Source organism: Stegodyphus dumicola, chromosome 4 (genome assembly GCF_044657685.1).
Source record: "Stegodyphus dumicola isolate Sdum_Otavi_A_Nest chromosome 4, ASM4465768v1".
Classification (NCBI taxonomy): domain Eukaryota; kingdom Metazoa; phylum Arthropoda; class Arachnida; order Araneae; family Eresidae; genus Stegodyphus; species Stegodyphus dumicola.
In genome coordinates this window covers 89,237,442-89,252,617 of record NC_140771.1, presented here as the reverse complement: position 1 = coordinate 89,252,617, position 15,176 = coordinate 89,237,442, and the positions used below count along the sequence as shown (strand labels likewise).

Here is a 15,176-nt window from a genome sequence, read left to right as displayed (position 1 = left end):
AGAAAAAGCATCATTCATTATAGAAAATTACGTTTGAACAACCAGCGAGATGAAATTATGCTTTAGCGATAAGTCGGTAGCGAAATAGAGATGCAGTCATCCATTCAGTTATGTTTAGCAATTTTTATATAAATTATAATAATTATCTGAAATAGTTATTTACTCTTATGCTTCAATTCAGTCATGTTTAGCCTTTTTCATATAAATTATAATAATAAAGTATTATATGAAATTAACCTTTCATCTAAATTAAAACATCAATCTTAGATAGTTATTTACTATTATACTTCCTTTCTTGCATTAGGGTTTCCGCAGTTATTCTTGGCAGCACTAGCATCAACAATAGTTTGGCGATTTTTTATGGCCCTAAAAACCGAATAGTACCAAACTAAATTTTGCTAGCCACCAAATTTTAGGGTAGCTGATTTCTATATTTTATTATGTTTGCCTTTAAGGTTGCTGGTGCAATAATTGGTAAAGGTGGTCAACGCATACGTAAAATAAGACGTGATTCAAATGCTACAATAAACATAGAGGAAGCTACACAAGGTACAAATGATCGTATTATAACTATTACTGGTGCTCTTAACCAAGCACAGCTGGCACAGTTCTTGATGCAACAAAGGTTTGTAATTTTTTGAATAAAAATATTTTTGTATTAATATAACTATCATTAAAGAATTTTTGTATCATTAAAGAATCAAATTCTACACCAGATTCATTATTTGTTGCTGTACCTGTGGTTTTAATTGCCAGCTGACATTGCGATTCTCCTTTTAATTTGTGCTCATTTTTTACATTAAAAGCTATTTTGTGTTTGCAATATGAATTTTAACTTATGCATTGCCAAATATGTTGATTTTTGACCAATTTGTTTAAAAAGTTTGATAATTTTTTAACACACAATAATATAGATAAAAAAAACTGAAGAAAACATTAAAATGAAACTATGTTCCACTGTCATGTTTGGAAATATGTTTGCCATTCTTTTTGACAATTTTTAGACAAGATGATAGCTATTATAAATAAAGCACATTTTCTGAATAACGTTTGTGCAAAAGCCCCCCCCTCCCCAAAAAAAATCTATAAATATCTTAAAATTAATTTTGTTTAACTGATTTTCCATTTTTAATGCTTAAGTGTTTCTCCTTGTCCAGCTGTATCGAACTATTCAGATACGTGTTAGTTTTCTCAGTAAATTTTACTTTATTAATTTTTCAAACTATTTCTCATTTTTCTTGTCTTCTGCTTTTTGTTCTACTGTGTTTTGTGCAAGTATAAATTTTATATATTTCACCATATATATTTTCCATGCCTTTTCTTTGAAACCAGTGTAGTACTTTTATACAGTTCCTACTATTCTTTGATTAGTAATGAATTTTCATATTTAGATGAATGGTGTAATTTTATCTTATTTATTTGCTTATTGATATTTTTACTGATTCTTTATTTATTTATTTATTTATTATATTTGTAAGTTCTTCATTTTTGTGCATCAAAATTAAATTTTCAGTTCTGATCTGCATAATTCTAGTTACAGAAATGCTTTTTAAGTATATAACATAGCTTACAAAAATGTAAATCTCTTTGACAACAAACAATAAAAACAGTTCCTGTAAAAATCTTCTTATTGGAATGTTTTGAATCTTTGTTATTTAAATGTTATGTCTTGTAATATATACAAGAAATCCTAATACTTAAAATAAGAATCCAAATAAGTTATTGTGTAAAATTAGAAGTAATGATTTGTATTTACATATTTAAATCATTTCTATACAATAGTGGAGTAAAAAGTTTAATAATTAAAATATCTTGATTATATGTGTCTATTATATTGCCATGTTTACTATAAAGCCGCGTTTCCGCTGCTGCTTATGCGTTTCTCCAATGAGCGAGCGAATTCACTTTGATTGACATCTGCAATCCGGTCGATGTGCGGTGACGGATGATGTACGGATAGAGTTCAACAATGTTCAACTTCTATCCGTATGTCTGCAGATGTGTGGGGTCACGTGGTAAAAAAGGAGCAAACAGGTGTAGTCACCAAAAATTAATGGCGGCAGAAGTAGCGATGAACACTCATTTAGGGGAAGAATGTTTAGCTAAAAAATACTTATTTCTGAATTAACATTAGAGCGAGAAATCTGCGTGCTGAAAAAGTAAGCAATCAGCGGAATTTAGTTGAAAAAAGATAAGAAAAATAAGATAACTGCAACTTCAGTACTTATTTGCAGATAGAATCAGGTGTTCAAGAAAATAACGGCAAAAATTATAATTCCATGAAATAGCAAAGAAGAAGAAGAAATTTAAGGCATGCCCCGTATCGAGAACTCAATCTCATTCCGGGTCCACTCCCCCTTTGGGCACGTCATGGTGGTTCAACCTCCACTATTACCCTCCAGGAGAGCAGCGCACCACCTGGGACGCACCCGAGGCAGCACTGGTCGTCTAATGCTCCTACCAGTCGCTTGGGCGAGCCCGTCGCAGCGGGACATTACCCAGCTACCCCGGGGGAGACCCCCGGGTTACTAGAACCACGCCGCGCTAGGACGTGCCAGACTCCGGGGCCGGCCAATAAGTGACCTTTCCCAGAGCCTTCAGAACCACGAAATTCATAAATTTTATACCCCCGTGGCCGAGACTGCCTAGGTACAGATCCTAACCAGTAGCTTCGCAGAGTTCTCTACGTCGACCCCCGGGGGGGAGGAAATAGCAAAATTTGTCTTGACAATTATTTCACAGTTCTGCATACTCATTTACCTTTAATGAAAATGAATGTCTGACTATATCAAACTGCTATAGCAAATTAGATGTGATTAAAAGATTTGTTATTTTTTTCTTTTGAAAAAGGTAAAAACGTTAATTATAAATTAAATTTGATAGCCTTTTAAATGATCCACTGCATTAAAGAGTATGTTGAATTTGTATTTCTATATTTTTAAATATATCTTTTTGGCTAACATATATTTGTAAGCATATGAAATATATTTTTAGCAGCCCGTTTAACTTCAATCAGAACGCCACTTTAAAAGATAATGTTTTTCTGTAAAAAATCTACTAGATTTAAATTTTCCTCGAAAAAAATTTTCAAAATTATATAATATGAATTTAAAGCATACCCTGTATATATATATATATATATATTTGAATTTAAATTTGCTTTTTACGAATAGAGAATGTTTGTTAAAGTTAATTAAATTTAAATGAAATTTAATGCAAACTGCGGCGAACTAATCTACAATATCATTTAAATTCTGAGAGCATATGTAAATCAAGTGCAAGCATCAAAATCCATGAATATGCATTTTTAAAATTTTTTTAAGATTTATTCTAGTAATTCACTTATGCATTTTTTTAGGATTTATCCTTGTAATTCACTTATGCATTTTTATAAGTTTTTTAGGATTAATAAATTTTTAGAATTACATATTTATTCATGGATTTTGATACTTGCACTTGATTTACATATGCTCTCGGAATTTAAATGATATTGTAGATTTTTGCAGCAATAATTAATCATTTATTTGTTTGCATTAAATGTCATTTAAATTTAATTAACTTTAAATTTGCTTTTTACGAATAGAGAATGTTTGTTAAATTCAAATTTCATTCCTTGCAACAATGGCGCAAGAGAATTATTTAACTTTAGTATTTATTATTTTGAAACCCTGTACATATATATATATATTTTCATTTCACTTTTATGTGAATGTACATACATGTGCTCAGACTTTGGGATGTTTACGGCTCTAAACGTTCATTACCAATTAACATGAGACAGTATTAATGTTAAAGCACGAACCATTTTTTAATTCCCTTAACTTTTTTATTTTATTTATTAATTTGTTTATTTTTTCACTAACACTATATTTTAGTTTTAATAATATATATATTATTTCATTAATATTTAAGGCTTCTAGTAATGCAAAAAAATTTTTTTTATTTACTTCAGCTTTTATGGAATTAGTGATGTTCATAATATGCATTATAACCTTACTTATCTAAAAATTGCTAGTGTACTTTACTTTCGCCGTTCATAAGCAGAAATAAAAATTTCCAATAACATGGAATTTAGTAAACAAAACGTTTCTGCATTTTACGTCAGGATCCATATCAAATCCAAAACAAACAATACTCGCTTAAGCGTAAAAAATTCAGATGTTCAGCGTCATAACTCGCGAACTGCTTGTTTGGCGCCAAAATATTACAGTGACACCTAGCGGCGGAAAATTTAAATATTCTACAGATACGCGGCAGTGGAAACGCTTGTACGGATGCCGTAGGCTTGTCTTCAATTGACGCAACGCATTCATTCGCAGTAGTGGAAACGAGCCTTAAAGTTTGAAGCCACTTGTACCACCTGAAAGCTTCTAAATTCTGATTACACTTCATTGCATTTTACATTTGTAGAATAAAATAATGTTTGTAGCAACAAGGCTAATGCTTAAGATAGTCTGTTCGGTAAAGTTTTGCAGCATTCTGGCATGATTTATGGGCATTTTAAAATTTGAAACATTCAATTTCAGCGTATCTCTCTGGGAGCGAAGAGGTAAATAAACTTTTGTTTTGATATTAAGTTATAAATGTGTTTTTCAAAGTCCATATGCTCGAAATGAGATGATAGAGAGTATTGACCATTTATTTGTAGCTTGTGATCAAAATATAAGCAAGGTTCATTTTATGTGAAAGATTTCTGAAAAAATATGAATTATGTTTTATAATATTTATTCACTTTGTTTTTTAATATATTGTTTACAGCAAGTTAACTGATGTAATAAAATTCTACCACCCTACAAATTTATTATAAACAGGCATATAGTGTGCCTGCAGTGACCGGTTTCTTTACAAGTAATGTAATTCATAAACGTGTGTAACTTCTAAGCACTTACATATAAAATGCATCAGTGCATTTTTCATAATTAAATTTTTTAATGTTGTGTGTTATCAAACTAAAAACCTTTCTCTGATGATATATTTGTTACAGAGAATGTTTTAGGTGTTATGAAGTTCAGTGTTATCAGCATTGTATTTCAACTTTAATAACTTTTTAATAAGCTGTAAAAAATGAACTACCTTATGTCGACTTCCCTGTCTGGAAGACTAGTGATTTTGTTGTTCTGTATTTGAGTAACAAGAAATCTCTATCTTCTGACAGTGGGGGACAAAATCGTCTTATTAGATTCTTTAGAGCTTCGTAATAGATATTTTGTAAAATTGCTTTGTGTATTGAAGGTCTTCAACTGTGTAAATAATTAGTATTATTTTTTCAGTGTGCGTGACAACCAAGGTGGTGGTGGTGGTCGACGTTATTGAAACAACTGCAGAAATTTAGTTTTTGCACGCTAGACTATTTAAAGAAACATTATTCTACATTTTTACATCATCATTTATGTTAGCATTATAATGAATGAAAATAATTCATCTGTACATTGTTCAAAATCTGTTTAGATAGATAGACATGTACACTTTAACTGGTACAATAAATAATGGTTTGGCATCATTGTATTTCAAAAACTTGAAATAAAATCGTTTTTAAAAACTGTTTTTATTGATTTTGAATTTTATCATTTTGAAATTGTTATAGAATATGAATGGAATACAATTTTGTAAGAAATAAAAAATTTGCTTAATATTTTTAATAATTGCTTTGAAAAAGTTGATGCTTCTTTCTTAGAAGTTCACTTGTGAAGAACTAAAGCATATTTTACAGCTTTGTGTGGTTTTTATTTTGATAGATCATTGCGTATATTTCAGACATTGTTCGTAATTCTTTGGCATGTTGACAGAGCTGTCCCTGAATGTGTTAAAGCTTGTTTAGTAGTGTAGAAAAAAAATTATATGAATTTGTTAATGCTTTAATAACAGAGTCTTCATTTAAAAGCTGAACTTGAGATAGCTAATAATTGTTATTTCTTACATTTTTGATCAGATGATTATATAAAAATTCTATTCATTTAAATAAAAAATACACAAATTTATAATTAATAGTTTGCAGAATTAATAATACAGTAGTTTCCTTGTATTAACTATCCTAGACCAGTAGGTAATATCAAGTGCTACATTTACCTTCATAGTTTAGTAAATATGGCAAAATTTAAATGACGTGTTACTTAGTGAGACATTACCTGTATTAAGTAATAATATACACTGTTTGCTCAGAGTATTTAATTTGGAAGGATATTGGTAAGTGAGACTGGTTAGTTGCATGGGGTTTCCCCCCCCCTCCTTTTTTTTTAAACCATGCATAACCTAAACACAAGCCAGTTTTCCTTTTTTAACTAAGCTGCAAATAATATGTAATTATTTTAAAGAGCAACTTCATGAAATGTGGTTTTCCTTAAATCAGTCAGATTTAGTAGTAGAAAAAAAGTTCAATAAGTAATTAAAATATCCTCAAGACTTGTAAAATATCACATGCTTTACTAAATGGCAGCACGTGGAAGGTATCTTATTTCTAGCAATTGCTACGCATTGCTTTTAAATAGCTGAGTTTATTGATAAAAATTGTCATATTTTGTAGTTAAATTTTAAATATAAATATTTTAGGGTTCGTAATGGATTGAATGTACAAAGAATCGATGATAGCTTTATAAAATTTGTTTTCCAAAGAGATACTTTACACGTACTACTTGGAACTTAATACAAAAGTACTCGTACATCTCATTTCAATATTGTAGAGCACACTCAGTAGTTGCACATAAACTACTAAGGTAAGCATGGTGCAATGCAAAGTATATCTAAAGAGATTATCTCAGTGCTCTGAACTAACAACTGAAATGAATTGATACTTTCCAGTATTATACAGCTTTCCCTCAGCTGCTGAGAAGTCTCTCAGGCTTAATCTTATATTACTGCTAACTTGATTATATCTCACAAGCCATTTGAAATTATTTAACGTATATACAAAAATTTGTAGCAATATGTATGCTTTGCAGAATGGCAACAGGAAATTTTTAAACCACTGGACTTAAAAAGGTCATACAAAATATAAAATTAATTCACACAAAATATGAAATAAATGAAAAATTGGTAATTTAAAATTTGGACTTTGAGGTGCACATATTCAGAAGTGTGTGTGTGTGCAAAATTTGGTCTTTTATATGCTGCCATTTTTCTGCAGTGCAAGGAACCTACATATAGATTAGCTATTTATAGTAGAGATAAGGAATTTTGATGTTTTAGTTTAAAAACAACAGTGAACAAACTCTTGCCTCTATTGTATTGAATCTCAACCACGAGTTAATACATATCATACTTATCATCAGGCATCTTTTTTGTGTAAATTGGAAAATTTTGCTTTTAAGTAGCATAGAATACAGGAGATACCTTGTTTTTGCAACAAAGCAAATATTTATTTTTAAGTTTCTTCAAGGGAAACAAGGTAGCAGTTCTATGATATGTCCTTTTAAATTTCTTTTGGATTTATCTTGGCATGAGTTTTTCATAAATCTGGAAAGATTGTGTGGAATACCTTTAATCATTAATCATAATAGCATTCAATAGTTTCTAAGCAATAATCAAAAATAAACAGAGAATGCTTTCAATTAAAATAGACAGGACGATGAAATGTTGGTGCAAACACAAGAAAAACAAAAGCTGCCTCATGTTTACATTACTCAATTATCTTGTTCTGCTGGGAAATAAACTTGAGGTGAGTTACCAGTTTATCAGTTATTATTTTAGCTATAACTGCACAGGCACTGTTAGTTTGGGAAAAGCTTTGTTGTTACTAATGCTTACTTGTTTTACTTATAGTCAGCCCAAGAAATTTCTTGTTGTGAGAAGCACAAGTTTATGCCAATCATTGTCAACAACCTTGAGCACCTTGCAGATGACAGTGCGATTTAGCTGTTTCACCTCCTGTTTTAATGTAGAGTACCTACCTTCAACCGCTCTCAAGAAATGACTGCCAAACCAGAAAAAAAAAATTGAAACTAAAGAAGATAGAATATACACTGTTGAAAAGAAAGTTGGAGAAATTGAATAGAGGTTTTGCTGCTGAATAATAAATTGAAGAGAGTTTCTGCTGTCAAACAGCAAATCAAAGTGTTTCAGCTGTCAAACAACAAACAGAAGAAACAGTTTCTGCTGTTGAACAAAAAATTGATTACAGGGTTTCGGCTAATAGCTTTTATAATTACAGGCGGAAGCAATCCTGACGCTTTTAAATTCCTAACCACATCTTCTCGTCCCGACCTAAAGTTATCCACATATGCTCTGAAGATCTCTTGACGAGTGTAAAAGACTCAGTTTTCTATAGTAATGGAGGCAAATAAATGGAATTCTCAAGCCTGCCACCATCCCACTTCTCTGAGAGTGGATGCTATGGATTATCCTCCCAACTTTATCCACAAACAGATGCTACACTTTAAAGTTCTGTCTGGCATGTTGGGCCTTCAGTTAAAATCTAGCTAACAGAAGCACATGGAAACACACATATGTTGAAAGGCTGTTGCATCATGCTTTAAAGAATTGCCCATTAGAAACAAGGAAAACCCGGTCCCTCCACTTCATCAGTGGCATACAGAATTCCCTGAGAATAGCAGACATCAAAGATCTAATAAGTGCTTTAGTGTATGCCATGAAATTCAAGGCAGCTCAGCATGCAACCCGTAGAGACCGACGTCCTATCGCAGCTGCCCACATCAGTGAGCGAGGATATCAAAAGACTGCTCGTCTAGACGATTAAACCAGGCAAGTTAATGCCTTGAAGCAGAATAGGATTGACAACAAACTGTCTCTAAAGTTCTGGAACTGCGGTGGTTAAAGCTGCGTACGAAGGAACTGCAGAACGCCGAGTGCAGAATTTAAGATCATTCCAGAGCAAGACTAATGGAAACAAAAAAACAAACATGCATTAAGATGTCTAGAAACCAGACTTCGCGAATTTCATTTCTCTTGCATCGAAATTGATGAGCTAATTTCTCTCACTCAACTCTGTTTGAAACAAACACATTTTGTTTTCCAAAATAAATATTACAAGCAAACTGAGGGATTAGCCATGGGAAGCCCCCTCAGTCCCATCCTGGCTGATATCTACATGCATTATTATGAATCAAAATTGTTTGAAACTTTAAATTTCCCGGTATGGTTCCGCTACGTAGACGATACTTTTACCCTGTTTGAAGGTAATAAAGATGATTTAAATAAAGTTCTTTCAACAATGAATTCTATTGATCCTGCTATTCAGTTCACTTTTGAACTTGAGACTTGCAATTCTCTTCCGTTTCTCGACATTCTGGTCACACGTACCACATCCAACTTCAGTAGTACAGTTTACCGTAAATCTTCATCGGTTTGCCTTCCACCACACTTTAAATCATGTCATCCGACTAAACAAAAGTTAGCTTCATTTTATTCCTATGTTTTCCATGCTCTTCAATTTTGCTCCTCCAAACTAGCCCTTGATGAAGAACTAAATTATTTAAAAGCAATAGCTATTGACAGGGGCTTTTCACCCAACATTATTAATCAAGCAGTTAAAAAATTCTCATCTCAACACCTCTTATTTTAGGAGATTATAAAAATTCTGTTGTCATTCCCTTCTTTCCATCAATTAGCTATAAAGTTGCACATATTTTGCAGAAATTTAACTTCCGAGTTGTTTATTCTCCCATCAATAAAATTCCAACTTCTATACTCAAGGACCCCATTCCGGATATGAATTCCAGGGGTATTTATAGGATTCCTTGCCAGTGTGGTTTAATTTACATTGGCCAAACTAAGAGAGCCTTAAAATTTCGCGTCAAAGAACATGAGGCATATGTTAGAAAAAAGGAAACACAGAAGTCTTCTGTTGCTCAACATTGTTGGTCCGAAAATCACACTTTCAATTTTTCTGCTGCCAAAATTATTCAAAAAACATCTTCCATCGGAGAACTGGATTTTCTAGAGGCATTTCACATTCATAAAAATCTTTCTATTCTAGTTAACGATCCTAATTCCAATCCAAATTTGCCTTCCGCTTTTAGAGAAATTATGTTTTAGTTCTGGTTTCGCCAACAGATGGCGCCACTTGCTTATTCTTGTCCAGGCTTCCTTATCTAATCATTATTTCCTATCTTGTTCATTTGCGGTTTTGCAGCTGAAGATGATGGTTTGGTAAAACCATCGAAACTAGTCCTGTGAAAATTTTGTGAATATAACGCTGATTTTTGTTGTTTGACTTCTGAGTTAGTATTTATTCGGCGTGTTATTGTGTCTTAATAATGGAAACAAATCAGAGGCCATCTCTCTAAACAAAAGTTGTCAGATATTGGGAAGCCCCATTTTAACTTTCTTAAACTGGAGGTACACTGTGCCGATTGACAAAATTCAAATTGCGTTTTTCATGTCTCAAAAGTGCGACTTAGGATATTAGATTTATATATAGCATTGTTCTAACATAGTGTATCAGACTTTTTCTGAAATTAAAATACCAATTTTTTTTCCATATTTCGATTCTACTATTCAAATTATGCCTAATTTTGTAAAATTTGGTGCAAAATAATATGGAGAAATTCCGAAACTGATCTTGACACAATTTTTTCAGTTTGCGCCAAGAATAAATCTTTTGGCGAACTTCTTAATATATGGCAACTAATTTTCCTTTTCCTTCCATTACGCCGGAGCCCGAAAAAGGCACCTCGTTTCTACCTTATTACATTGTGCATGAGCGGGGAAAAAGTAACAACATTCTTACTTCCAAATAATTTTATCAAAGTGTCAAAACCATAGTTGATGTTTTATCGCTTTCAACAAATATGCCAAATTCAAAACTCGCCAATGTATAAAATCACGTATATCTTCAAAAATTTTGAATAAAAAAATAATTTTTTGCAGGTATGCTTAGAAATACGTCTATTTTAAGATGATGGTAAAAATTTTTTAGATTTTATAATCTATAAGATTCAAAATTTTTTTCAAAAACTTTTTAAAAATAAATCATAAAAATATGGGTGGTTTTTATTTGGAATGAACCTGAATTTCGAAATGCGAAAGGAAGAATCAAAGTTTAATAATGAAAAGATTAATTAATATATACTTAATTAACATTGAGAAGCTAATTTTTTTAAAAAACTACTTGTGTGATTTTTACAAAACTTGGTAGTTTAGCGTAATTTTAGTCGTAGAATGGAAATATAGAAAGAAATTGGTATGTTATTTCAGAAAAGTCCGATTTTTGTGTCAAAATACCTGTATTAGAACAATGCTATATATAAATCTAATACGCCTCGCTTATATATAAATCGCTAATATACGCTATATATAAATCTAATAATCCTAAGTCGCGCTTTTGAGACACGAAAAACGCAAGTTGAATTTCAGTAGTAGAACTGTCCCCCCCCCCTTTTTTTTTTTTTTTTTTTTGTGCAGTGTACCTACCTTCTATTTCTAGCTACCATGTTTTCAAAATGCTCCAAAGCAAGATCCTGTAGTTCTAATTTTGCTCGCTTTTCACTGGGATCTTTTATACCTAGCGTATTCAATTCCCATAAATCTGACATTTTTTTCAAGATTCGTAAGCAAAGAGTGCACAGCGAATTTTTTGCTTCAAAGTTAGATTCATATTTAGATTTTCTTAAAATTTTCTATCTTAAATGCGTTTCCACTGCGTTGAATCTATCAGAAAATTGTTTTACATTACCAGTTATTAATTTTCACAAAATGTCAGAGCCGAATGAGATATGAATTTCATAACGTCTTTTTCGAGAGAGCAAAGCTTCTCATTCATATCAGAATCGGTTACAAATATATTCTTTTTTTTTTTGTGTGTGTGTGTGTGTAAGATGTTAAGATCATTAGTTCTAGGTATGCCTGAGCAAATATGCTCCTGACCATTGACTTTCATAACATTTAAAATTTTCATCAAAACTGCATAACTTATCGTATATCTATTATGAATTAAGGTCAATTTTTGACCTCTGAAAAGCCCATGAGTAATCGTTTCTTTTTTTCTGTTATTCAAACCCATAGTTCTTGCAACATATTTTGAAATGTAACTTTTCTGGCTTCCAGTGTCTATAATCGCCCTCACCAGTTGCCTTAAATTTTCATTTTCATTGTAAACAATTAACATTTCGAAAAAAACCTCTCCCTTGCTTTCATTAGTTAGATGGGTAGACTCTGAATCCATATTATTAATTCTTTTTTTTTTTTTTTTTTTTTTTTGTGTGTGTGTGTGTGCTCAAAGTGGGGGAAAAGAATTGTGATGTAATCCAAAGCAGAATTCTTATTTAGTTTTCTTAATGGGGAGTTTCGCAATTAATGCTTCGCTTTTTGTAAACAGTCAAAGCAGGCTCCTTTACGCAATAAGGTACTTTTTCTCCTTTCCAAAGTCACACAGACAGTCAGACAAAATAGACATATGTCTTGTTTTGCACCCGCTAAGTCTTTCTAGACCGATGGGCAAAAAATCAAGCTTAGGTGCGAAGGAAAGGTATATAGAAAGGGAGGCAATTTCGGTTTCCAGAGAAGAGTAAAAAGAACTTCGTATTGTTTTATACGAGTTCAAAAGGCCTGGAAGAAAAATTGGGACAAAATAAATTTAAAAATTAATGGCCCATAGTAGTAAGAGGAGAAAGGAAAGGATAAAAAAAAATGGGCTTCGAGAGATGGATGTGTCAAAAACTGGGGGGGGGGGAAACTGCTCTGATTAGGAATGTAACGTGAAGTAAACAAAATTAACATAAGTTTGGAATATATAGATACCCTAGCATAATTTTGTAAATGAACATATAAAGGAGTTTTAGTTTGTAACTTATAAGGTATAAATATATCATAATTTTGAGCACCACTCGGAAGACAAGGCATGCTAATATAAAGAAATCCTTAGCGGTAAATACGTTTACAAACTATTTTTCATTTTGAGATCCCCGGTCGTCGTTTTGAAAGATAATTTAGTATGACTGGTTTCTGAGTCGTTGAGGCTGTTTCAGTACTTTGTATTGCAGCAATCAAGAACCTGTAAGTCTTTAGGAAAAAGAGAAAACTTCTTAGTATAATGATATCAGCTAGTTGTACCTTGAATGAAGGAACGGGGTAAGATCAATGAAAGAGCATCAGCAGATGCTGTAACAATATCGAGAATCCTGAAGGTGGCAGAAGGCCACGCCCATCAAAGGTAGCCGCACCTTCATGGGAGACAGAAAAACCTCTTAAAAGCAAATTCATGTTGATTAAAAGTATTTTAAAACGTAAGGTAAGAGGGAGGAGAAATAAGTAAGTAAACAAGCGGTAAATAGAAGATTTGTCATTAACGAGGAATACGTAAAAAATAAATAAATAAAAATAAACATAAATAGGCCCGCTTCCTAAAAGGTGGCCACGCCTTCAACGGATTAAAAAAAAATGGTGTATGAGACGCCGTATTCCCTTATGAACTATTACAGGTCATCGGCACCTGCAAGGAATTGTAACATACTTCAAGGTAAATTATGAAGGGGAAAAAAATTTAAAGGGAAATTTTATAAAAAGGCAACCAAAAATTTCCAATAGAGAAAATGGTAGTAATGAGTGGGCGTAAGTAGGATAACTTGTATTTGTGACATGATGATGCAGACGGTGTGAACATCGCTGCTTTTACCCATAGTTTTGGAAGATTGCCCTGAGACGCTTGCAAATATAAAACTAATAAAAAATTAAAGAAATTCAAGCGGTAAACTCTTCGCCGATACGGCGTAATGAAAAGTGTTGACATTGGCAGTTCGAGTTGATAACCCAAGACGGCGGGAAGGCGTGGCTATGTCGAATTGGAATTTGAAGAAATAGAGGGTGCATTAAGACTCCTATATACCAGGCTGAATCATCAGGCATTCGCGCTCCCAAGTGGGAGATTTAATGGCGGCTGTGTAGTTACGGTGCAACAATTTTTTGTGTTTTTTTTTTTGTGTAAAATGGGCGGATGTACAGCTATTAATTGTTGAAATCATTCACGGAAAGGTCATACATTGGTAAAATTTCTTAAAAATGAAGAATGATGAAAAATATGGGTAAATAATTGCCGAAGAGACAATTGGAAACCTGGTCCAGGCGCTGAACTTTGCTTAGTAAGTATAATGTTAATTACGCCTTCATTTAGAGTTTATATCTTCTCTGATGTTTATAATGTGCAAGTAAAGTGAAATTCTTGTGTACAATAACCTGAGTATCTGCTAATTTCTGTAATAATAGCTATAATTAAATTAGTCTAGGGTTAATGTACCCGTCGCCAAACATCGCCAATGTAGATGTTTTGAATGTGGAAAAGAAATTTCTCTTCTAATATAAAGCGCGGATTTTGTTTTCCTGTGCTAATTGTGGAATTTATACTAATGTAACATGAAAATCATTAGCATATTGAAATTTATTAAAGAATAAATAATAATTTGGAAAGTCAAGATAAAATCTGAATGTTTGCTAAAGATATATGTAACATTATACTATAGTTGCAATATCGTTGGAATAATATATAATTTTTTCTTTATTTTATAATCACTATTGTTAAAAAGTTAGATGAGTTGTTTATGCACGGTGCCCACTACTGTTTCTTGGTTAAAATAACTTCCAGAATTTTGACATTGACATCTGAAGTCAATGGAATAAATTGAATAGTGTGAGACAAAATATATATAATCTGACTTCAATAATTGCAAGGATTGTGCAAGTTTATTTATAATCACAGTATTATACAATTTGGCAATGGAGTAAAGATTTAGAAATGAATGCAGAACATTCAAATTAGTATTTTCTTGTTTCTAATATATAGAAATATAGTCTATTTTCCAGTATAAAAGTTTTACTTAAAAGTATGGGAAAGCAGATTTGTTTCATGCATGATCTTTATAATACTGGTATGAAATGAATGAATTTTAATCTGTAAACAATTTTTTGTTAATATTGAAATGCGTTTCTTTGGGTACATTTTTAGGCACTTGTGGATTATGTCAGGCAACATGCAATAGAAAAAAGGTGTCTGTGTGCATAAATTTTCCCATTGTGTTACTTCATTTTATATAAATTTCAAGGATAATTCTTTTCATTTTTATATGGCATGTTATCAGTATAAAGGCTAGTGAAAATAAATTGGTATGTGTATCTGTTTTTGAAGTGTAATGCTTAAATAAAAAGATGGTGTGTGTTTCTTCATTTAAACAACATTTCAAGGATAATATTTTTCATTGTTGTACTGTTTGTTATTTCTCAATGTAAAGGGAAAA

At 32.0% G+C, this 15,176-nt stretch overlaps 1 protein-coding gene across 1 annotated transcript in view; it reads left to right on the top strand.

Annotated features, from left to right (window-relative positions):
* Positions 1–5,544, top strand: part of HnRNP-K (Heterogeneous nuclear ribonucleoprotein K) — a 57,709-nt gene extending 52,165 nt beyond the window's left edge. The window contains exons 13-14 of the mRNA XM_085815200.1: positions 456–625; positions 5,271–5,544. Coding sequence (XP_085671326.1) covers positions 456–625; positions 5,271–5,313 — 213 coding nt within the window. The 3' untranslated portion in view covers positions 5,314–5,544. The remainder of the gene's footprint in view (positions 1–455; positions 626–5,270) is intronic.
* The last annotated feature ends 9,632 nt before the right edge of the window (positions 5,545–15,176 follow it).